The sequence below is a fragment of the Lithobates pipiens genome, unplaced genomic scaffold, assembly GCF_037356315.1.
Source record: "Lithobates pipiens isolate NorthernLeopardFrog02 unplaced genomic scaffold, aLitPip1_a1.2 Scaffold_28, whole genome shotgun sequence".
NCBI lineage: Eukaryota > Metazoa > Chordata > Amphibia > Anura > Ranidae > Lithobates > Lithobates pipiens.
In genome coordinates this window covers 1,753,706-1,778,647 of record NW_027507789.1, presented here as the reverse complement: position 1 = coordinate 1,778,647, position 24,942 = coordinate 1,753,706, and the positions used below count along the sequence as shown (strand labels likewise).

Sequence of the window (24,942 nt, the reverse complement as noted above, 5' to 3'; positions counted from 1 at the left end):
ATGGTGGAGGGGGCAAGTGTCTGGGGAATGGTGGAGGGGGCAAGTGTCTGGTGAATGGTGGAGGGGGCAAGTGTCTGGTGAATGGTGGAGGGGGCAAGTGTCTGGTGAATGGTGGAGGGGGCAAGTGTCTGGGGAATGGTGGAGGGGGCAAGTGTCTGGTGAATGGTGGAGGGGGCAAGTGTCTGGTGAATGGTGGAGGGGGCAAGTGTCTGGTGAATGGTGGAGGGGGCAAGTGTCTGGTGAATGGTGGAGGGGGCAAGTGTCTGGTGAATGGTGGAGGGGGCAAGTGTCTGGGGAATGGTGGAGGAGGCAAGTGTCTGGTGAATGGTGGAGGGGGCAAGTGTCTGGGGAATGGTGGAGGGGGCAAGTGTCTGGTGAATGGTGGAGGAGGCAAGTGTCTGGGGAATGGTGGTGGGGGCAAGTGTCTGGTGAATGGTGGAGGGGGCAAGTGTCTGGTGAATGGTGGAGGGGGCAAGTGTCTGGGGAATGGTGGAGGGGGCAAGTGTCTGGTGAATGGTGGAGGGGGCAAGTGTCTGGTGAATGGTGGAGGGGGCAAGTGTCTGGTGAATGGTGGAGGGGGCAAGTGTCTGGTGAATGGTGGAGGGGGCAAGTGTCTGGTGAATGGTGGAGGGGGCAAGTGTCTGGGGAATGGTGGAGGGGGCAAGTGTCTGGGGAATGGTGGAGGGGGCAAGTGTCTGGGGAATGGTGGAGGGGGCAAGTGTCTGGGGAATGGTGGAGGGGGCAAGTGTCTGGTGAATGGTGGAGGGGGCAAGTGTCTGGGGAATGGTGGAGGGGGCAAGTGTCTGGGGAATGGTGGAGGGGGCAAGTGTCTGGTGAATGGTGGAGGGGGCAAGTGTCTGGTGAATGGTGGAGGAGGAGGCGGCAGTGTCTGGTGAATGGTGGAGGCGGCGGCAATGGCAGTGTCTGGTGAATGGTGGAGGAGGCAAATGTCTGGTGATCTCGGTGATTGATATTTCAGGGACATGGTCACCAGTAACAACGGCCCGGAGTTTGTGAAGGAGGCGATGACGCTGCCAGGATTCCCGGACGCCCTGAAGGAGTGCAGGGGGCTGCTGGAGGCCGACCTCCCACAAGATGCGGGTAAATACTTCTGTTACTTCTAACCTTTTGCCCCGGGGTATTAGGAGGGGGGGACACCTCTGATTGGCTAGAATGAAAGTACAAAAGGGCTATGGACTTTTTAGGCACCGTAGACAAACGCACAATATTTTATATAAAATAAATGTTATTTCTTAAAAAATATTTGAATTATACAAACACTTTAAAAACCATATTACACATCATCTGATGTAGTTACCGATACTGTAGCCTATTCAATTTTCAAATGGAAACTTAAAATAAATAAGGTTGAGAAGTAATTCATATTTGAATCAATATTCCAGCAGATGAATAGAGGTGCAGCATTTGCGGTATCGTATGTGTATTTCAAGAAAAAAGGCTCAACATGTTTCGCATGCAGACACGCTTCTTCAGGAGCTTGTATTGTTGTGACTAAGGAAAAAATAAAGAAACAAAATAAAAAAGTATTAGTTACATATCTATAGAAACATGTAATAATACATTAAAGCGGGAGTCCACCGGGACTCCGCGTTTTATTTTTTATTTTTTTTATTTTTTTTTTTAAAAGCCAGCAGCTACAAATACTGCAGCTGCTGACTTTTAAAATAGTGACACTTACCTGTCCAGCGCGCCCGCGATGTCGGCACCCGAAGCCGATCTCTAGGTCGTCTGTCGGGTGCTGCCGCCGCCATCTTGGGTATGGGAGTCAGGAAATGGAGCCTTTCGGCTTCATTTCCCGGTTCCCTACTGCGCATGCGCGAGTTGCGCTGCACAATAAGGACGGTCCCCGCTGCCTCTGGGATCTGTGTGTTTCCCAGCAGGCAGCGGGGCACTTGCGGAAAGGGGCGGGCACTTGCGGAAAGGGGCGTAATCTACGCCCCTTTCCGCAGAGAGCTATTCCGGAAGTGGGTGCAGTTACCTGGATTATCCAGGTAACTGCACCCCCCTCCCCCCTGAAAGGTGCCAATTGTGGCGCCGGAGGGGGGGAGGATTCCGATGAGCGGAAGGTCCATTTTAGGGTGGACCTCCGCTTTAAGGCAAGTATAAACAATATATAAGCGAGGTGTCCAAGGTATTGAGGAGCATTAGAAACTCATTAGGCAGGGAGGGGAACACATGGTCACCATGGGGGACGTGTATAACATGGTAAGGATAATGTAATCAAATTTATAGCAGGAACTTACTCAAAAAGCTGCTTATCAACGTATATCAGTTCCTAAAGTTCAAACACCAGGGGGCGCTCAATCTCCTACGGTATCCAATGGCCAAAATGCCAGATCACAGAAAGTTCAAAAATTAAATCAAACCTCAGCCCGGCATAATCTGAATCATCAGGTGGCCTATAAAAAAAAAAGTTTTTTTGCATAGTTGTGTTTTCTTTTATTTCAGTATCCCAAGTATAATTCTATTTCTATTATTATTATATTACCCTTATCAAGCATGTATATAAACATGCCACACGTACATTATATTCTCACTTATCCCAAAATATACCAAAAGTAATTAGCAACCAACTACCCCGGTGTAAACTAATTTTAGTAGTTAATAAACAATTAGTTGATGAGCCGCTCACCGGAAACAAAAGCCGACACGATGAAAAGTAGTCCCCTTATATTTACATAGAAGGGAGATTGTAGCCAATCCTGAAGCAACAGGTCCAGAAACCACAATAGGGTCGTTGCAATAGGCAGGGGCAGATGACCGCCCACCACTAGGTAGTTGGTACAAAACCCGGCAAAACGTCTGAAATTAATTGTAATAAACCATGAGCCAAAATTACCGAACGGCCGTTATACTGGCAAAGACAGAACTCAAACTCGTCCCCTGCAGCTTTACCCGTAAAGCCTTCTGAGTGGTAACATCCGTGTGATGGAGAGAGCACCGTATGTAGCGGCGATGCAGAGCGTGCTATTTGTATACACGTCCCGCCCGTAGTCACCCAATCGGCGTGAAGCCGACGTGACGTCATCCGAGCCTTCCGCTGTATATCGCTGCGCATGCGCCCGGCCGAACAACATGGTTGCGTGTGATCGCGCTGAGCAGCAGAGCGCACGGAGTGACAGGCATTGGCCAATGGGGGATTTAGTGATTTTTGTGTTCTCCATCTCATGGATTCTTCTCTCCCCCAGAGGTGGATGCACAGTATCCTGTGGTCGTGTTTCTAGGAACCGGTTCTGCTGTACCCATGAAAACCCGCAATGTCAGCTCTACTCTGGTGCATGTCAGGTGTGTGTTCTGCTGACCCCTGCCCCCTCCTACCCACTACCCTCCTCCTGCTGTACCACCATTCTGCCCAATGCCTATTTCCTGGTTGCCACCTGTTCAGCCCACCGCCCCCCTTCTGGGACCTAATAAAGGGGGTCCAACCCACCACTAGCAAGGGGGACCTAATAAAGGGGGTCCAGCCCACCACTAGCAAGGGGGACCTAATAAAGGGGGTCCAACCCACTGCTAGCAAGGGGGACCTAATAAAGTGGCCGGTGAGTGTATAATCCTGATGTATGTTTGGTTTGGATATTAGAGTGTAAGCTCCTGTGGTGCAGAAACTGATGTGACTGGCTCTGTGTTTTTGCTCAGCATTACGGAATATGTTGGCGCTGATTCCTGGAACTCTCCTGTGATATTTAGAGACTCATTTTGCTTTTCCCTCCTCAGTCCCTCCCGAGTGTTATTACTGGATTGTGGAGAGGGGACGTTCGGCCAGCTGTACCGGCACTACGGTGACGAGGTGGACGACGTTCTGTGCCAGTTGTCTGCAGTGTTTGTGTCCCACATTCACGCCGACCATCACACGGTAAGTTCTACGGGGGTTGGTGCGGCTTCTATGGGGGTCGGTTATAAACATCGGCAAAACAAAAAAAAAATTAAAAAAAATCCCGTTCCAGCTAAGCTGATGCGTTCTCTGCACCCCGCTGTCATGTCCGACATCTTTCTTGGAGCTTCTTCCAGGTTTGTAGGCATCCGTCACTCCCGCGCGTTGGGAGCCTCCGTTCGCGGCCTGGGCTCGGAATGAGCGGCACCCGTGGGGCGTTCCTTCAGAGCGCATTGCACCAGTGATGGCAGCGGCTGCATGCATTGGAAATATATGCTAAACTGTACAGGTTTAGGGAGATATTTTCAATCCCCACAGGTATAATCCTTATTATTATAGGCTTACCTGTAGGTAAACGTTTGCAGAGGAAGTTTCCTTCCTCTTTAGGTGATCTCAGACAGCAGATATACAGCTATGAAGATAGAGTGGGCGTGGCTTGGCGCAGGACGTGCGCTGATATTTTTCAGGAAGAATTCCAGGCAAAGTTTTCATTATTCTCCGGGAGCTACTGTAACATTTCTAGACATTCCCTATAGGATAGCAAATCTATACTTTAGGTTATAGTGTTCCATTTTGTCTCCTATTCAGGGCCTCCTCCGTGTCCTCTATGAAAGAGAGCGAGCGCTGGTAAGTATATCCATAAAACGGCCGTGTTTGGTGTCCCCTTCAGTATATCGGTGCTTTTATCTTCATGTCTTCTTGCAGAGTTCACGTGGAAAGCCATTCAGTCCTGTATTCCTAGTAGGTCCCACTATTCTAATGACCTGGCTCAATAAGTTCCATGACCACTGCCAGGATCTTCTCCACAATATCAGGTAAGTGACACTCCGCCAACAGCCATTTAGAAGTAGCCGCCCCCAGACTTACCTGTTGTGGTGCATCTAAACGTCTTCTCTCCTAACAACAAGTCTAAGCTTTTAAGAGAAATATATATATATATATTAGTGTGTGTGTATGTGTGTGTATATATATATATATATATATATATATACACACACACTTCCTGAAACTGAGTGATCAAAGACCTGATTGAAACCAAAACTTAAAGAGGAAGTAAACCCTAATGGGTTTACTTCCTCTTTCATTCCCTGTAAAGGCAAAACATAATGGACTACTATGCATCGCATCGCATCGCATCGTAGCCCATTATGTGTCACTTACCTGACACAGGAGCCAGCGAAGTCGCCGCTGTCCCCTGTAGTCCGCCGCGTCCATCTTCTCGGTGGGTCTCGCAGCTCCGCCGCTGTCATTCGGCGAAGCCGCAATGACGTCACGCCTGCGCACGGGAGCCGACACGCGCGGCAGCTCCGTCGCAGAGAATGCCGCACTCAGTGCGCCTGCGCGGCGCATGCGCCGTAGACAGTGGTGCCTGTTTTCGGGCAAATATCTCCTAAACCATATAGGTTTAGGAGATATTGCTTGGACCTACAGGTAAGCCTTAATCTAGGCTTACCTGTAGGTCAAAGTGGTTTGTAAGGGTTTACAGCCACTTTAAGTTCTGTGTAAAAAAAAAAAAAAAAAAAAAAAAATAAAGAAAAAAATGGAAGGACACCGGGGGGAAAAAGGATTGAGCCCGCTAACTGAAAAGTATTTACTACTTTGTACAAAATCCTTTGTTGGAAATGACGGCTTTGATACGCTCCTGTATGGAGGAACGAGTCGCATGCTTTGTGTGATTTTGGTCTCCAGATCTTGAAGGTCCCGTGGGGTCTCTTCTATGAACTCTGATCTTTAGTTCTTTCCATTGATTTTCTATTGGATAGAAGTCATGTGATTGGCTGGGCCGTTCTAGCAGCTCCATTTTCTCTCTCCTTGGCTTTGTGTTTGGGATCGATGTCCTCCTGGGGTGTCCTCCTGGGATGTCCTCTCTCATTTCATCTTCATCATCCTGGTAGACGGCAGCAGATTTTTATCACCATTCATCCTTCCTCAATGATATGAAGTTTGCCAGTACCGTATGCCGAAAAACAGCCCCGCCCACACCATGATGTTCCCACCTCCAATCCTCACTGTTGGTATGGGGGGTGTTTTTTGGGGTGATGTGACCTCCAAACATGGGGTGTATTATTATTATGGCATCCAATGAGTTCCATGTTGGTGTCCTCTGAGCAGACTAGTTTCTCCCCGTATTTCACAGGATTGTCTGAATGTTGTGCAGCAAACTTTATCCGAACTTCACCACGCTGCTTCTTCAGCAATGGAGTGTTGGGTGGTGAGCGTGCCTACGGGCCATGGCGGGGGAGGGTATTGCTTATTGTGTCCCTGCTAATTCCAGGCCTTTCTAAGCTCTCCACAAGTGGCCCTTAGCTCTCGGAGAACTTTTCTGATAATTCTTTTCACTCTGTCAGAAAACTTGAGGAGCACTTGGCCGTGGCCAGTTTATTGTGAAATTATGTTTTTTCCACTTCTGGATTATGGCCCCAACAGTGCTCACTGGAACATTCAGAAGTTTAGAAATCCTGCTGTAACCAATGCCATCTGTATGTTTTTCCAACAATGAGGTTGTGAAGGTCTTTAGAGAGCTCTTTGCTTTTAACCTTCATGAGATGTTTCTTGTGTGACACCTTGGTAATGAGACACCTTTTTATAGGCCATCAGGTGAGACTGAACCGGCTGATATTAATTTGCCCTGACAAGGGGCAGGATTGCTTTCCAAGTACAGATTGCAGCTGGTGTCTTAGCTTTCCATGTCTTTCTGCACCTCTCTCTTCTTTTTTTTTTTTTTTCCCGTGTCCTTCCATTTTATTACACAGAACTTAATTTCTGAACAGAGATGTTTCGCTGTCTTTGTATGTGTGGGTTGGATGGATTGTTACCGACATGTGGGGAAAATTTCATGTCAATATCACCTTTTACCAATAGATTTACCGAGAAAAATGGTGACTTGTTACACTAATAGACTTTTTACACGTTTGTATTCAATTTTATCATGTATTACATGTAATGTTGATTTCATTGCTTGTTTCCTTGGAATTCTTGATTTGTGTAATCGGATGTGATATACAGGGCCTTGAAAAAGTATTCAATTTTCCACATTTTGTCATTTTACAACCAAAACCATAAATGTATTTTATTGAGATTTTATGTGATGGACCAACACAAAGTGTCACATAATTGTGAAGTGGAAGGAAAATAATAAACTTATACAAATATGTGAAAAGTGTGGGGGAGGGGCATTTGTATTCAGCCCCTTTCCTCTGATACCCCTAACTAAAATCTAGTGGCACCAGTTGCCTTCAGAAGTCACCTAATTAGTAAATAGAGTCCACCTGTGTGTTATGTAATCTCAGTATTAATACAGCTGTTCTGTGAAGCCCTCAGAGGTTTGTTAGAGAACCTTAGTGAACAAACAGCATCATGAAGACCAAGGAACACACCAGACAGGTCAGGGATAAAGTTGTGGAGAAGTATAAAGCAGGGTTTGGTTATAATAAAATCTCCCAAGCTTTGACCATCTCACGGAGGTCTGTTCAATCCATCATCGGAAAATGGAAAGAGTATGGGTACAACTGCAAACCTACCAAGACACGACCGTCCACCTAAACTGACCGGGCCGGGCAAGGAGAGCATTCATCAGAGAAGAGCCAAGAGGTCCATGGGAACTCTGGAGGAGCTGCAGAGATCCACAGCTCAGGGGGGAGAATCTGTCCACAGGACAACTATTAGTCGTCTCTCCACAAATCTGCCCTTTATGGAAGAGTGACAAGAAGAAAGACATTGGAGAAAGAAAGTCATAAGAAGTCCTGTTTGTAGTTTGTGAGAAGCCATGTGGGGGAGGGGGCAGCAAACATGTGGAAGAAGGTGATCTGCTCAGAGGAGACCAAAATTCTACTTTATGGCCTAAAAGCAAAACGCTATGTGTGGGGAGAACTAACACCGCCCATCCCCCGAACACACCATCCCCACCGTGAGACATGGTGGTGGCAGCATCATGTGGTGGGGATGGTTTTCTTCAGCAGGGACAGGGAAGCTGGTCAGAGTTGATGGGAAGATGGATGGAGACAAATACAGGACAATCTTAGAAGAAAACCTGTTAGAGTCGGCAGAAGACTTGAGACCGGGGCGGAGGTTCCCCTTCCAGCAGGACAACGACCCGAAACATCCAGCCAGAGCTACAATGGAATGGTTTACATCAAAGCATATTCATGTGTTAGAATGGCCCAGTCACAGTCCAGACCTAAATCCCATTGAGAATCTGTGGCCAGACTTGAAAATTGCTGATCACAAACACTCTCCATCCAATCTGACAGAGCTTGAGATATTTTACAAAGAAGAAGAATGGGCAGAAATGTCCTCTCTAGATGGGCAAAGCTGGTAGAGACACCCCCAAAAAGACTTGTAGAGAAAGGGGGTTCTACAAAGTATTGACTCCGGGGGGCGCCATACAAATGCCCCTCCCCCCACACTTTTCACAGATTTATTTGTATAATTTATCATTTTCCTTCCACCTCACAATTATGTGACACTTTGTGTTGGTCCATCACATAAAATCCCAATAAAATACATTTATGTTTTTGGTTGTAACAAAATGTGGGGAATGTCAGGGGGTATGAATACTTTTTCAAGGCTCTGTGTGGGTAAACATACCCTATCAACATTTGTACTGTATATATTATTCAAAAATAAACAGAACATTAAAGGGGTTGTAAACCCTCCTGGGGGGGGGGGGAGACACTCTGCAAGATAAAGACATAATGGGCTAGTATGCTATGCATACTAGCTCATTATGAATTACCTGAGAATGAAGCCCCCACAGCGGTCCTCGTCTCCCCCTCCAGCCAACGTCCTCTATCCTGGAGGTTACTTCCGAGTATCGCGGCTCCGACTCCGTGATTGGCCGGAACCACGATGACGTCCCTCCCGTGCGGGGGCCGCCGGAAGCAGCACATTACAACTGAAGCAACGGCATGTACTGCCATTGCTACAGTTGGCTTAAGTGCGCATTGTGTCGCGTGACGTCGGCACATGCAAATACAGGGACATCTCCTGAACCGTGCAGGTATGGGGGGGGGGAGGGGGAGCCTCATTATAGACTTGCCTGTAGTATGAAGTGGGTGTAAAAATCCTCTCGGTGTTGGAGACTCTCCTATATATGTTTGTTGTTTTCCAGCTTTATCTCATCAAGAAGCTTATCAGAAGGTGTAGAGGAAGACTGCCCTCAGGCCAGAAGCCTCGTCTCCTCCCTGCTGGAGAAGTACCAGCTGGATAAGGTGAGGAACCATCGTAGGGAAGCAAAGGAAGGTCAGCGTGCCGACCTTCTGATATGCAGCACTGGAGTTGTGTCACCAAAAGAAGGCAAATCGGAATGCCTTGGGTCCCTTTTCTCAAGGTGACAGTCATGAATTCTTTATGGACCTTGCTTTGTGCTCTGGTGGGCAGTCATGTTGGAACAGGAAGGGGCCGTCCCCAAACTGTGCCCAAAATGTCTTGGTATGCTGAAGCCTTAAGAGTTCCCTTCACTGGAACTAAGGGGCCAAGTCCTGGAAGACAACCCCACACCATAATTCCCCCTCCCCCCCTACATCATAATCCACCCTCCACCAAATAATTGGGACCTGTGCACAAACCAATGTCAAAGACATGGATGAGTGAGTTTTGGGTGGAGGAATTTGACTGGCCTACACAGAGTCCTGACCTCAACCCCATAGAACACCTTTGGGATGAACTAGAGTGGAGACTGCGAGCCGGGCCTTCTCATCCAACATCAGCGCCTGACCTCAGAAATGCTCTTCTGGAAGAATGGTCAAACCTTCCCATAGACACCCTCCTAAACCTTGTGGACGGCCTTCCCAGAAGAGGTGAAGCTGTTATATCTGCAAAGGGCCAACTCAATATTGAACCCTCCGGACTAAGACTGGGGGGTCATTAGAGGTCATGTGTGTGTAAAGTTACTGTTGAGTTAAATGAAATGGTGTCAGTAGAAACTTATCTGAGAGGCGGAAATTGCTCAAGGTACCCCTAGCCTCCTCTGGTGGACCCCTAGAGTTCCATGGATTCCCGGGTGAGAATCTCTGCTCTATGCAACCGCCAAATGGACCAGAACTGCAGATCAGGCGCCGGTGTAGAAAAATGACCGATTTGCTTCTGTTATCACCTCCTTGCCTTGGGTTTTGGTGTAGCTTCATAAAACGGTCCTTCTCAATCTTCTTACCCCTGAGGAACCCTGGGAATAATAATGGTCCGGTTCGGGGGAACCCCTCCAGAACTGGACTCTCCAGCCCTCAGTGAGGGAGAATTGCCCTTTTACATTTGTTGGCGGTGAGGTGAGGGCCCCTCTTCATTGCACTGGTGGTCACAATGTTACCCTAATAGACAACTAATCCTCTTGAGGAACCTTGGTTAAGAAATGCCAATATAAAGTGTAGGTGGGGCCCGTCTTGTGATGTCGGCACCGAGTGACCCACTTCATCTGAATGATGGCCAATTCAGTAGTGGTCTACTCACCCCCTCCCCCATCCCACCTGTCCATTAACATGAAGCTTTCTATTGGGGTCCCACCTTCTCCCCAGCCTGACCACATTGATATAGAGTGAAATCCCCAATGGAAGCCTGACTTCTGTATAGGTTCTCAGATACCTAGAAGAAGCAGCATATAGAATAATACATATGAGTATTAACCCATTGCCTACTGGGTACTGACACCCCCCTTCCTGCCCAGGTCAGATTTGAGCGATGTCATACTTTGACAATTGTGCGGTCATACAACACTGTACACATGACACTTTTTTTTTTTTTTCACAAGTATCTTTCTTTTGGTGGTATTTAATCACTGCTGGGGGGTTTATTGTTTGATAAATAAACGAATAAAGACAACGTTTTTTGTTTTGAAAAAAAAAAAAAAAAGTTTTGATAAACATTTTTTGCAAACCGGTAATTTTGCTGCACAGATGAGGCGATTTTGATGGGCACTGATGAGGCTGCACTGGTACACGGCACAGATGAGGCAGTATTGAGCGGCTTTACTGTTAGGCGGTACTGATGTGGCCTTACTGGTAGGCGGCACTGATAAGGCTGCATTGGTAGGTGGCACAGTTACTGGTAGGCGGCACTGATGAGGCTGCATTGGTAGGTGGCACAGTTACTGGTAGGCGGCACTGATGAGGCTGCATTGGTAGGTGGCACAGTTACTGGTAGGCGGCACTGATGAGGCTGCATTGGTAGGTGGCACAGTTACTGGTAGGCGGCACTGATGAGGCTGCATTGGTAGGTGGCACAGTTACTGGTAGGCGGCACTGATGAGGCTGCATTGGTAGGTGGCACAGTTACTGGTAGGCGGCACTGATGAGGCTGCATTGGTAGGTGGCACAGTTACTGGTAGGCGGCACTGATGAGGCTGCATTGGTAGGCGGCACAGTTACTGGTAGGCGGCACTGATGAGGCTGCATTGGTAGGTGGCACAGTTACTGGTAGGCGGCACTGATGAGGCTGCATTGGTAGGTGGCACAGTTACTGGTAGGCGGCACTGATGAGGCTGCATTGGTAGGCGGCACAGATTAGTCTGCACTGATGAGTTGGTATTGATGGGCACTACTGAGGCTGCACTGGTAGGCGGAACAGATTAAGCTGTACCAAAAAGGTGGTAATGATGGGCACTGGTGAGGCGGTATTGATGGGCACGGATGAGGCTGCACTGGTAGGTGGCACAGATGAGGCAGTATTGATGGGCAGTGACGTTGAATGGCCACTGATGAGTCTGCACCCGGAATTGATTATCAGTGTAGGTGTCCCTTTTTTAGAGAGGCCGGTTATCTTCTCCACTCTTCACGCTGTCAACGTGAGGAAAGAAGTGTTGATAACAGTCCTCTGTGATTGGACACAGCTGATCTTGTGGTAAAGAGCTGCTGATTGGCTCTGTACCTCGAATCTGCGATCGGCCGTGTCCTCTGGACGCTGCGATCACAGCATGCCACCCATGCCCTGCATATGCCGGCGTCCCAGAACTAGCTGTCTGCGCACTGTAGCCGTCATTCAGTAAGTGGTTAGTGACCCCGTCACTCTTAAAAATAAGTAAATAAAATAAAATGGCAGCTCGTTGCAATAGAAGAGCTTTGGTGCCGCAGTGTGTGGTGATTGGCACGGGAATTCAATATTGCTGGAAGTGACCTTCTCCACTTTCTGCTTCTCTGAGATCCGGTTGCTGGACTCTTCATTATAAGATTTGTCTTCTCTTAGGATTCGATGAGAATTTAACATATTTAATGGATGTTCTTTACTTGTAAAATCCTCCCTTGTGCCGTCCCCTAAATGCCCCGAGACTGCCCCCTGGCACCACCACCTCATGTCAGCAGACTCACAGCTGTCATTCAAGCGACACTTTATAGTATTCCTTTTTTCTTTTTTTTTGCTCCTCCGAACAGCTACATAAAAGTAATGTAGTGTGGGGTAGAGGAGCTGGGCCAGCACATCGTTATTAAACAATCTCATAGGGGGAGGGGAAATGGAGGGGGGGGAGGGGACTGTGTGGGAAATTAATCCTCTGAAGTCAAATTTGCTAACAAGTTCAAAGGCACATTGTGAGTGAATAGCAATTGTTTATGAAGTGTGACCATGCCAAAAATATTCCCTTTCTTTTTTGTTTTTTTTCCTGCAATTTAAGTCGGTGACGGGATCTCTCTAAGTGAAAAGCCGAATTATTCCCATTTGTTGCCCGAGGTCCTGTTTTTCTGACTTTCTTACACTTTTTTTTTTTTTCTTTTTAGTTTCAGACTTGTTATGTCCGCCACTGTAAACATGCTTTTGGTTGTTCGATCGTCCACCGGTCGGGCTGGAAGTTGGTTTTCTCCGGTGACACCATGCCCTGCGAAGCTCTGATTGGAATGGGTGAGGAGGCGGCTTCTTTTCTTTTTGGCATTGGGATTGTTCTAATGGGTCTTTGTTCATCTTTTAATGACCGTATTCTTAAAGTGGACCTTCAGTCATTTTTTCATCTTTCCATCTATTAGTGTGGTTGTGCAACTCTGTACCCCCCCTGTACACCCCGTACAGCTCTGTACCCCCCTCTCTGTACCCCCCTGTACACCCCGTACAGCTCTGTACCCCCCCTGTACACCCCGTACAACTCTGTACCCCCCTGTACACCCCGTACAGCTCTGTACCCCCCTGTACACCCCGTACAGCTCTGTACCCCCCTGTACACCCCGTACAGCTCTGTACCCCCCTGTACACCCCGTACAGCTCTGTACCCCCCTGTACACCCTGTACAGCTCTGTACCCCCTGTACACCCCGTACAACTCTGTACCCCCCTGTACACCCCTTACAGCTCTGTACCCCCCTGTACACCCCGTACAACTCTGTACACCCCGTACAGCTCTGTACCCCCCTGTACACCCCGTACAGCTCTGTACCCCCCTGTACACCCCGTACAGCTCTGTACCCCCCTGTACACCCCGTACAACTCTGTACACCCCGTACAGCTCTGTACCCCCCTGTACACCCCGTACAACTCTGTACACCCCGTACAACTCTGTACCCCCCTGTACACCCCGTACAGCTCTGTACCCCCTGTACACCCCGTACAGCTCTGTACCCCCCTGTACACCCCGTACAACTCTGTACACCCCGTGCAACTCTGTACCCCCCTGTACACCCCGTACAGCTCTGTACCCCCCTGTACACCCCGTACAACTCTGTACCCCCCTGTACACCCCGTACAGCTCTGTACCCCCCTGTACACCCCGTACAACTCTGTACACCCCGTGCAACTCTGTACCCCCCTGTACAGCTCTGTATCCCCCTGTACACCCCGTACAGCTCTGTACCCCCCTGTACACCCCGTACAGCTCTGTACCCCCCTGTACACCCTGTACAACTCTGTACACCCCGTGCAACTCTGTACCCCCCCTGTACACCCCGTGCAACTCTGTACCCCCCCTGTACACCCCGTGCAACTCTGTACCCCCCCTGTACACCCCGTGCAACTCTGTACCCCCCTGTACACCCTGTACAACTCTGTACACCCCGTGCAACTCTGTACCCCCCTGTACACCCCGTGCAACTCTGTACCCCCCTGTACACCCCGTGCAACTCTGTACCCCCCTGTACACCCCGTGCAACTCTGTACCCCCCTGTACACCCCGTGCAACTCTGTACCCCCCTGTACACCCCGTGCAACTCTGTACCCCCCTGTACAACTCTGTACCCCCCTGTACAACTCTGTACCCCCCGTGCAACTCTGTACCCCCCTGTACACCCCGTGCAACTCTGTACCCCCCTGTACACCCCGTGCAACTCTGTACCCCCCTGTACACCCCGTGCAACTCTGTACCCCCCTGTACACCCCGTGCAACTCTGTACACCCCGTACAAACACTTTTACCTACAGGTGAGCCTATATTAAGGCCCTGCACCTTTTTTTATGCAAATCCAAATCGAGTTCAGCCATAAAACTGTATGGCTGAACTCGCATTGCACAGACGTCACGTGATTGGCACAGCAGTGCAGTTGCAAATCACATGCAATGTCTGTGTTTGCTATAGTGTTAACCCGGGCTTAAGGACTAAACCTTTTTCTGACACTTGTTGCTTACAAGTTAAAATCTGTACTTTTTGCTAGAAAATTACTTGGACCCTCCAAAAAAAAAAAAATGTATGTATATGTGTGTGTATATATATATATAATATGTATGTGTATATTTTTTTTACAATTTTAGCAGAGATCCTAGAGAATAAGATGATGGTTGTTGCAATAATTTATGTCACACTATTTGCACAGCAGTCCTTCAAATGCAGTTTTTTTGGGGGGGGGGGAAGCATTTCAATGATTAAAAATAAACATCCATTTTGTTTTTCTTGCTGCAGATGAGCAAAGTTGAGATTTGCTTTATTTTTCTATCACCAGGAAAAGATGCCACGCTACTTATCCACGAAGCCACACTGGAAGATGGATTAGAACAAGACGCAATTGAAAAAATGCACAGGTACCGGGGCTGCCGTATACTTCCTAAAGGGTGTCCATAGATCAGGGATAGGCAAACATGAAAAAGATCAAAGATCTCACCGGCCTTTGGTGCCATTACCTAGTAAAGCTAAATAGTAAGGAAAATGTAATCGAATAATAAAATAAAACAAATTTCAGTGTAAACATAAAAACTTAAAGTGGCTGTAAGCCCTCCATATATCCCCAGTGAGGTGACCGGCCTCAGGTGATGCGCAGAGATGAAACAAATCCTCCTGCATAAGTTGTACCTGTATAAAATTTCCAGCTGCTTTTATCTCGTGTCTCAGAAGTTATCAGGCTTATAACAGAGGAATGGAGCAGCATAAAGACACAGGACTCGGTGCTTTGGCAAGAGATAAGTGAACGCTACAGATATGTGCCTAGGTCAGTTCTTGTGAATCGGGTTTACATCCACTCTAACCTACCCTAACAGTGAGCAATAGGGCAGTGTAAGGAGTGTTTTTTTTTTTTTTTTTTTTTTTTTTTTTTTTTTTTTAGAAGCCCTGTTGGGGAGCTTTGGTGAATTATTAGGTATTTAATCGGACCACCTGATGTCTTACTTTTGAGACAAGATAAATGGAAAGAGGACAGATTTCCCAGTCCCTTTCTCTGCAGGCTCAGTTGCCTGGACAGTGAATAAATGGGAAGTGCTCAGTACCGATCACTCACTGTGTTCATTCAGAAAAAGAAGCAGCCGGTACTGACATACATGTTTACCAGCCCCATCACTTCAGCAGCTGGCAGGAGAGGAGGGGAAGACAGGGCCAGGAAACAGAAGGAAGGGAAAACTGGACAGGAGGAGCGACACTTACTGGAATCGATTTGCTGTATTTTCCTCATGCAGAAGCTGAATTCCGGCAGAAGGGAGAGGAGGAGAAGCCGCCTTTCAGCTGCTGCATGAGAAAAATACAGAAAATCAATTTAAGTAACTGCCGCCCCTCCTGCCCAGATTCCATATCTGATCTCCCCCAGGAGCCTGCACTCACTATATCTGATCACCCCAGGAGCCTGCACTCACTATATCTGATCTCCCCAGGAGCCTGCACTCACTATATCTGATCACCCCAGGAGCCTGCACTCACTATATCTGATCACCCCAGGAGCCTGCACTCACTATATCTGATCTCCCCAGGAGCCTGCACTCACTATATCTGATCACCCCAGGAGCCTGCACTCACTATATCTGATCTCCCCAGGAGCCTGCACTCACTATATCTGATCTCCCCAGGAGCCTGCACTCACTATATCTGATCTCCCCAGGACTCTGCACTCACTATATCTGATCTCCCCAGGAGCCTGCACTCACTATATCTGATCTCCCCAGGACTCTGCACTCACTATATCTGGTCTCCCCAGGAGCCTGCATTCACTATATCTGGTCTCCCCAGGAGCCTGCACTCACTATATCTGATCTCCCCAGGAGCCTGCACTCACTATATCTGATCTCCCCAGGACTCTGCACTCACTATATCTGATCTCCCCAGGAGCCTGCACTCACTATATCTGATCTCCCCAGGACTCTGCACTCACTATATCTGATCTCCCCAGGAGCCTGCACTCACTATATCTGATCTCCCCAGGAGCCTGCACTCACTATATCTGGTCTCCCCAGGAGCCTGCACTCACTATATCTGATCACCCCAGGAGCCTGCATTCACTATATCTGATCTCCCCAGGAGCCTGCACTCACTATATCTGGTCTCCCCAGGAGCCTGCACTCACTATATCTGATCACCCCAGGAGCCTGCATTCACTATATCTGGTCTCCCCAGGAGCCTGCACTCACTATATCTGATCACCCCAGGAGCCTGCACTCACTATATCTGATCTCCCCAGGAGCCTGCACTCACTATATCTGATCTCCCCAGGAGCCTGCACTCACTATATCTGATCTCCCCAGGAGCCTGCGCTCACTATATCTGATCTCCCCAGGAGCCTGCGCTCACTATATCTAATCTCCCCAGGAGCCTGCATTCACTATATCTGCTCTCCCCAGGAGCCTGCACTCACTATATCTGCTGTCCCCAGGAGCCTGCATTCACTATATCTGCTCTCCCCAGGAGCCTGCACTCACTATATCTGCTCTCCCCCAGTACACAGAACATGGAAATACAATTATCTTAGTAAATATAAACTGCTAAATACCTTTTCTCACCAGCAGTATATAGCAGTCTTGTGACTTCTATCAGTGTCTGGTTAAAGCTTGTAGGAGGAGTTTTCATTCTTCTCTGACTGTTCTATAAGGCTGCACAACCCCTGACCCTCTGTCTGCACAGTGCTGATTGGACCTGTGCTGATCACATTCACTCTCCCAAGAAAAAGGAAAAAAAAGCTCTCTAACAATACACACCAAAGTGAGCATTTACAGAGTGCCCCCAAGGCTCTCTTCTATCAGGAGATGGCTTGGGGATTGTGGAAGAAGAGGAGGATCAGAGAAGACAGGATCAAACAGCCTTTTTACACAATGCGGAGGATTAACCTCTTAGGTTCCACAGTGAGTAACAAGTATGCTTTACTGCATGTACAGACTGATTTTACTGTAGTGGGTTTAGTAACATTTTAAGTAGTCAGTAAAAGGAGAAGAAGCAAAAGACTATTAAGCTCCTCCGTCAATCTTCTATCTCTTCACATCCATGTGGTCCTTGTTAGCACAAAAGCCTTACAGTGCAACTGATACGTAATAGAGGAAGTTTGGGACTTTAAAATGAAGCACTTGGATAATGGAGGTTTTAACCATATTAAAAAATAATAATTTTGTTATTGATTGTTCAGTAACAGATCATAAAAAATAATAAAGATCAAATTCATAAAGTATATAGGCGTAAGTACAGTAGAAGCATGATATATAGTATTCACATATAGCAGCACATAGTAGTAATAAATAAAATAATTGGGTAGTATGGCATGGTAGTGCCTATGACAGCAAAACCGACATCAGCAAGTACATCCACATAATAGATATGCATCCACTAGATGTAAAACAAAAATAAATGTAGTATATAGTTAAAAAAGTAAATTCATAATAAAATAAATATAGTTCCGTATAAAGTATAGCTGGGACATCATTTCAAAAGCTCGACGCGTTTCGTGGGTGTCTCCCCACTCATCAGGAGCTGATGCGACCAAAAAATTCCTATGGAATAGAATAAAAAATTATAATATACTAACCATATAAAAAATAAATAAATTAATGGGGATTTAATGCATGTAAATGGTTAGCCAGGGCAGACTCACCAATCCAGATGGAAAGTGCAGTGGGCCATGGGCAACCCATGGCCCATGGCCCACCCTACGCCCACTGCCGCACACTGCACTTTCCATCCGGATTGGTGAGTCTGCCCTGGCTAACCATTTACATGCATTAAATCCCCATTAATTAATTTTTATTTATATGGTTAGTATATTATAATTTTTTATTCTATTCCATAGGAATTTTTTGGTCGCATCAGCTCCTGATGAGTGGGGAGACACCCACGAAACGCGTCAAGCTTTTGAAATGATGTCCCAGCTATACTTTATACGGAACTATATTTATTTTATTATGAATTTACTTTTTTAACTATATACTAAATTTATTTTTGTTTTACATCTAGTGGATGCATATCTATTATGTGGATGTACTTGCTGATGTCGGTTTTGCTGTCATAGGCACTACCATGCCATACTACCCAATTATTTTATTTATTACTACTATGTGCTGCTATATGTGAATACTATATATCATGCTTCTACTGTACTTACGCCTATATACTTTATGAATTTGATCTTTATTATTTTTTATGATCTGTTACTGAACAATCAATAACAATTTTTTTTTTTTTTTTTTTTTTTTTTTTTAATATGGTTAAAACCTACCTCCATTATCCAAGTGCTTCATTTTAAAGTCCCAAACTTCCTCTATTACGTACCGATTACCGGGATGGAGGCACATACTTGTGCTTCATTTAAAGTCCCAAAATTCCCCTCTTTTTTGCATCCAGTGCAACTGATGACATTCTCTGCTGCTTCTTCCTCCCCAAGTCTGAGTTCTGCTGTACAGGGCAAGAGGCTGATATCGGGTGTAATTCGGGTATTTTCACTAATTGCCTTTTAAACAGAAAAATAATTCTAAATACAAAGCGCCATTAATTAGTTTTTTATATATCTGCCTGGAGCTCAGAGCTTGGCTTCATCAGTAATTGGCCAAGTCTTGTCCTTCATTGCTCTCTTGTAGAGATGGAGGATCTCGGTTGTGTGTGTGGAGGGATCTGGGCTCCCGAGGTGTCATCAATTGGCCCTCTAATATTTAAACGCCATTCGTTCGTTTATCCTGTGGGCACTTTTTTTTTATATGGGCGACTCTTCAGCATTCACTTCCTAATGGAGCGAATAGAACGTGTCCTGATAACCTGCGAGCTAATCGTCGCTTCCCTTTCTGTATGAAATAGCACAACCTCGCAGGCCATCAGTGTTGGGAGGAAGATGAAGGCCGAGTACGTGATGCTCAACCACTTCAGCCAGCGATATGCCAAACTGCCGCTAATGAGCGACGAATTCAGCAGAAAGGTGGGGATCTCCTTTGACCACATGCGGGTAAGTGATCCCTTCCTATTCAACAATTCCTCTCCTTTTCAATGAACTTTGACCAATAAATCAGATACTTAAAGTGGAGCTCCGCCCAAAATGGGGAAGCTCTGCTTGTTTGTAGATGTTAAAATTAAAAAAGAGGGAGCACTAGAAACGCAGCTAGTGCGATATGGAAATGGTTCCAAGGCCCAGGTGTGCCGGTAAGTTCATTCACACCTCAGACCAGCCCGGGGTTTAGGGGTTCTGGTCTGTATTCAGTGTGGACAGCCAGACTCTCTGGATATGGGGGTGAGAGAAGAGCGGCGCCACTCCGAGGCTGAAGACGGTCTCACAACCAGCACGTCAGCGGTGATGGACGGGAGGCGTGGTCGAGCTTGCGTTCGGAGCATGCGTGCTCCTTAATGGGGCTTGTCCTCGACCACGCCTCCCGTCCATCACCGCTGACGTCCTCCTTATGTGACAGTCTTCAGCCTCGGGAACCGCTGATCACCACCGCTGCCCTGCTGGACTACCGGAGCCCAAGCTACTTATGCCAGACACATTATATCTCACCAAAATGCGAGTCGATCTTACTTTTATTAAACAATGAATTTTAAAGTGGAAGGAAACTCCCCTATCGTTTTCAGCCAAGGAAGCTGCCATCTTTGTCTCTGCTTAATCTTCAACTGCTATGGTGCTGCACATGCGATTCGTTATGACACCAGCCATTGGATGGTTTGATAGTTTGGCTGAGAGCACAGCCAATGTGCAGTTAGCATTCCCGGCATGCCTTTTATTTTTAACTGTTTAAATCCATGGGTTTACTTCCACTTTAACTGACATACTGCACTCAGTGGCGCCGCTCCTCTCTCTATCTGCTTGTTCACACCCTCCACTGCCACATTTGGCAATGTGTGTGTGTGTGTGTGTGGGGGGGGGGGGTACCTGATTTCGACAGGCACCGGTTTCCACTTCCTAGTAAGATCACCGTACAGCAATCTACATCCAGTCTGGACGTCATTTGCATTGCCCCTTTTTCGGCTCTGTCATTTATTTTAATTTAAAAGTTCCTTTTTTTTTCCCCTAATGGATATCCAGCTGTCACATGACCCGGCTCTCTCCCAGCCTGTCTGCAGGGAAATATAAGCAGGAGGAGCTTCCAGTCCAGAGTAAAATTAAATAATACCAATAAACTGTTTTAAATTGTTACACAAATATATATTTGAAATAAAATCTTTATTATTTTTCAGCCATAACATGGTGTGGGCGGGTTTCTGACAGTCACTCCCCCTCCAGCCTGTGTCTTAGAATAAGAGGCAGATGAAGCCTCCATCAATCTACATGTAATAATCCCGCCCATGTTGTGTTTGGCTGGTTAGTGGGAAGTAGGAGGAGGGAGCGAGGGCGTGGCCTGTCATTGTGTATACACCCACATGTGTGATTCTATAGTCACATGGGCTGCTCAGATGTGATAGGGAGGAAATGCTCAGCATAAAAGCTCACTGAAAACTGAGCATGTGCAGAGCCACCACCAGAGCTGCAAAATCCCTAGCTGCATTTGGAGACATGGACAAAAGGGGGAGATGGAGAGAGCAGCAGGATCAACCAGGTTTTTTTTTGCAGAATACAGAAGAGGAATCTTGTAGTGATGAGTGTGACCAGCATGGAATATACCATTTATTCATCGTTCTTTTATGATGAGGGTTTAGTGACACTTGTGGCAGTTGAAATATCTTTTGTATTTAAATGTTTTAGGCTCCAGTCACATTTGGGCGACTTTGTTATGCAACTTATGTGACATGAAAGTCGCATGACAAGTAGTTCCTCTGTCTTCCAATGATAACCGTTCATATCTGTGCGACTTCAGAGTATTTCGGGCACTGCTTTGGTGTGACTTTCATGGAACTTGAGGGCCATAAACTTCAATGGTAACCCCCGGAAGTTGCCTGAAAGTCTTACCTGAATGTTATACAATGCGACAGTTGTCCGTTTTCACTAGTCAGTCGTATCCAAGTCGCCCCCATGCAGAGTTGCACCCCAATGTCGGCACAGGTGTGACTGGAGCCCTAACTTCATCGTTGTTGTGGACTTTCTTCCCTCCAACTGACATTTCACTTTTTTTTTTTCTTCAAAGATCCGCTGGAGTGACTTTAAAATCCTTCCCAAATTAATGGGACCCATTAAAGCCTTGTTTGCCGAGAATCTGCTAGAGATGGAGGAAAGGAAGGAGAAGAGAGAGCGCAACCAACAGGAAGCGCAGAACGCGGAGGCTGACCTCATAGGACCCGCCGGCAGCAAACGGGATCTGGAGGTGGACGGGGAGGGCGCCTCCGCCAAGAGGATGAAGGCCAAATGAAGGTGTATTGCCCGCTTTGGTGGCAAATCGTCTTGTGGCTGCAGCTTTTCGGTCGGGGGGGAGGGGGCGGTGGCAGTGCGGATGCCCCATAGCTGAGGGTGCAAAGCCGCTGTGGGTGAAGGAGATCATCATCTGTACGAGTCTGAGGACCACAACCACGGGCCGTACGCTGGAGGAATCTTCAATGGCGGCCTGTTCTGTTCATACTGAACGATGGCCGATCCGCTTTTTGTGTGCGCCTCCTCTTTTACTAACCCCAAGGATGTCCTGTGCCACGGCAGCCAAGGCCACGCCCGGCACATTCGCCTTTTACACCTCGAAAGATTCCAAGTGACGACCCATTTTTATAATCTTCCATTTCAGTATATTGCATCCTTTCCAGATGCTTCAATGGCTGACATGCTTAGGCCATTTCTTTCTTTCTGTCAGTTCTTATATTTGAATAAAATATTCCTGCATGGTGTCCCTTCTCTCCTGGGGCTGCTGTGTGCCGCACTGTGCATACCTGACAGGTACAGAGCCTCCGGAAAGTATTCACAGAGCTTCACTTTCAAACAATCTTCTCACGTTGTCATTATGGGGGATGGTTTGTAGAATTTTGAGGAAAGTAATGAATTTAAAGCGGGAGTTCCGCCGTTTTTTGTTTTTAAAAGTCAGCAGCTACAAATACTGCAGCTGCTGACTTTTAAAATAAGGACACTTACCTGTCCCGGGGTCCAGTGATGTCGGCACCCGAAGCCGATCTCTCGGGTGCTGCCGCCGCCATCTTGGGTATGGGAATCAGGAAGTGGAGCCTTGCGGCTTCACTTCCCGGTTCCCTACTGCGCATGCACGAGTCGCGCTGCACAAGAAGGATGGTCCCCGCTGTCTCTGGGATCCGCGTGTTTCCCAGCAGGCGACCCGCAGGAAGTGGCGTAAATACCCGCAGAATCTGCGGCTATCTATGCCGGAAGTGGGTGCAAATACCTGTACTGTACAGGTATCTGCACCCCCTCCCCCCTGAAAGGTGCCAATCGTGGCACCGGAGGGGGGGAGGGTTCCAATGAGTGGAAGTTCCACTTGAGGGTGGAGCTCCGCTTTAATCCATTTTGGAATAAAGCTGTAACATAACAATGTGGAGAAAGTGAAGCTCTGTGAATACTTCCCGCCTGCTCTGTATAAGCAGATAAGTGACTACTAGCAGGTTAGACCCTCGTGTGTACAGATAACATGGGGGGGGGGGGGGCTACAAGGATCCTGTGTACAGATAACATGGGGGGGCTACAAGGATCCTGTGTACAGATAACATGGGGGGCTACAAGGATCCTGTGTGCAGAGAACAGGGGGGGGCTACAAGGATCCTGTGTGCAGAGAACAGGGGGGGGGCTACAAGGATCCTGTGTGCAGAGAACAGGGGGGGGGCTACAAGGATCCTGTGTACAGATAACATGGGGGGGCTACAAGGATCCTGTGTGCAGAGAACAGGGGGGGGTGGCTACAAGGATCCTGTGTGCAGAGAACAGGGGGGGGGGGCTACAAGGACACAGCAGAGCAATGGACACTTAAGAAGGAAGAGGATAAAAGAAAACATTTCTACTTCAGAAAATGTCTATAAAAGGTGAAATCGGAATTTTTTTTTTCGGGTGACCTCGTCTACCTTTCTAGCGGTGAATCCGAATCTCCAGGTGAATGTAAACTTATCGCTGAGCAAAGCGCGTCGCTCTCCAGAAATCTAATGGACTTTTATTTTTTATTGTATTTATTTTAAACTTTTTTTTTTGTGTTTTTTCTGTACAGAAAAGCCCCGGGGTCCGTTTTATAGATGTCTTCTCTCAGGATTCACCAATCTTCTTCATTGGATTTGTTTGGAAATGGGTGAATCTTGAGTGAAATATTTATAAATAGATCCCTCCCCTTAAATGTAAGCGCTGGATGGCTTGGTCTCTTAATTTCAGGCTGAATACACACTATATCACCAAAAGTATTGGGACACCTGCCTTTACATACGCACATGACCTTTAATGGCATCCCAGTCTTAGTCCGGAGGGTTCAATATTGAGTTGGCCCTTTGCAGATATAACAGCTTCACCTCTTCTGGGAAGGCCGTCCACAAGGTTTAGGAGGGTGTCTATGGGAACGTTTGACCATTCTTCCAGAAGAGCATTTGTGAGGTCAGGCTCTGATGTTTGATGAGAAGGCCTGGCTTGCAGTCTCCGCTCTAATTCATCCCAAAGGTGTTCTATGGGGCCTTCCCAGAAGAGGTGAACCTATTAGACCCCTTTCACACCACACCCCCCATTGCGTCGGCGGTAAAATGCCGCTATTTTTAGCGGCATTTTACTTTCGGATTTGCGGTGCATTTCGTCCGCTAGCGGGGTGCTTTTTCCCCCCGCTAGCGGCCACGAAAGGGTTAAAACCGCCGGCAATAGTGGCGTTTTGCCGGTGGTATTACAGCGCTGCCCAATTGATCTCAATGGGGAGCAGCGGTGGAGGAGCGGTAAACACACCGCTCCAAAGAAGCTGCTGGCAGGACTTTTCCTGACGTCCTGCCAGCGCACCGCTCCAGTGTGAAAGCCCTCGGGGGATCACACTACATACAATGGTGCAGCTTCTTTAGGGCAGATTGCAGGCGCTATTTCTAACGCTATAGCGCCTGCAAAACGCCCCAGTGTGAAAGGGGTGTTATAGCTGTAGAGGGCCAACTCAATATTGAACCCTCCGGACTAAGACTGGGGGGGGGGTCATTAAAGGTCATGTATTTGTAAAGGCAAGCGTGCCAATACTTTTGGTAATACCGTGTATATCATGGTGATGGTTATCGGTTTGGGTTTCAGATGGAGAAGAGGATGGGCTCCATGAAATGAGATGGGAGTCCTCAGTGCTGTAGAAGTGAGGTTTGTACACCGCACAGAAATTATTTTTGGATTCATTAAAAGCCTTTATCATTTAATACCCCGATTGTGTGTGTGACTTGGTGTATTCTCTCCAGAAGTTTAAAACATGAAATGTTCTTCCTAAAGTGCAGAGAAAGACATCTTTAAAGGTTCAAGGGTGTCCCCCCCCCCCCCCCTTTATTTTTAAAAACGAACCTGTTCTACTTACCTGCACTGTGTAATGGTTCTGCACAGGGAAGCCCCGATCCTCCTCTGCGTGGGTCCCCCTGCCAGTGTTTCTGGCCCCTCCCATCCTACTGAGTGCCAGATGAAAAACAAGCTCTGGACTGCAGCACTCGTCA

General features: G+C 47.4%; 1 protein-coding gene across 1 annotated transcript in view; it reads left to right on the top strand.

Moving 5' to 3' along the window:
- The window catches only part of ELAC2 (elaC ribonuclease Z 2), a 40,369-nt gene extending 18,178 nt beyond the window's left edge, over window positions 1-22,191 (top strand). Inside the window, exons 15-24 of the mRNA XM_077458543.1 lie at window positions 980-1,101; window positions 3,210-3,306; window positions 3,736-3,874; window positions 4,481-4,519; window positions 4,598-4,707; window positions 9,003-9,102; window positions 12,592-12,712; window positions 14,729-14,807; window positions 19,255-19,399; window positions 21,507-22,191. Of these exons, the coding sequence (XP_077314669.1) occupies window positions 980-1,101; window positions 3,210-3,306; window positions 3,736-3,874; window positions 4,481-4,519; window positions 4,598-4,707; window positions 9,003-9,102; window positions 12,592-12,712; window positions 14,729-14,807; window positions 19,255-19,399; window positions 21,507-21,728 (1,174 nt within the window). The 3' untranslated portion in view covers window positions 21,729-22,191. The remainder of the gene's footprint in view (window positions 1-979; window positions 1,102-3,209; window positions 3,307-3,735; window positions 3,875-4,480; window positions 4,520-4,597; window positions 4,708-9,002; window positions 9,103-12,591; window positions 12,713-14,728; window positions 14,808-19,254; window positions 19,400-21,506) is intronic.
- The last annotated feature ends 2,751 nt before the right edge of the window (window positions 22,192-24,942 follow it).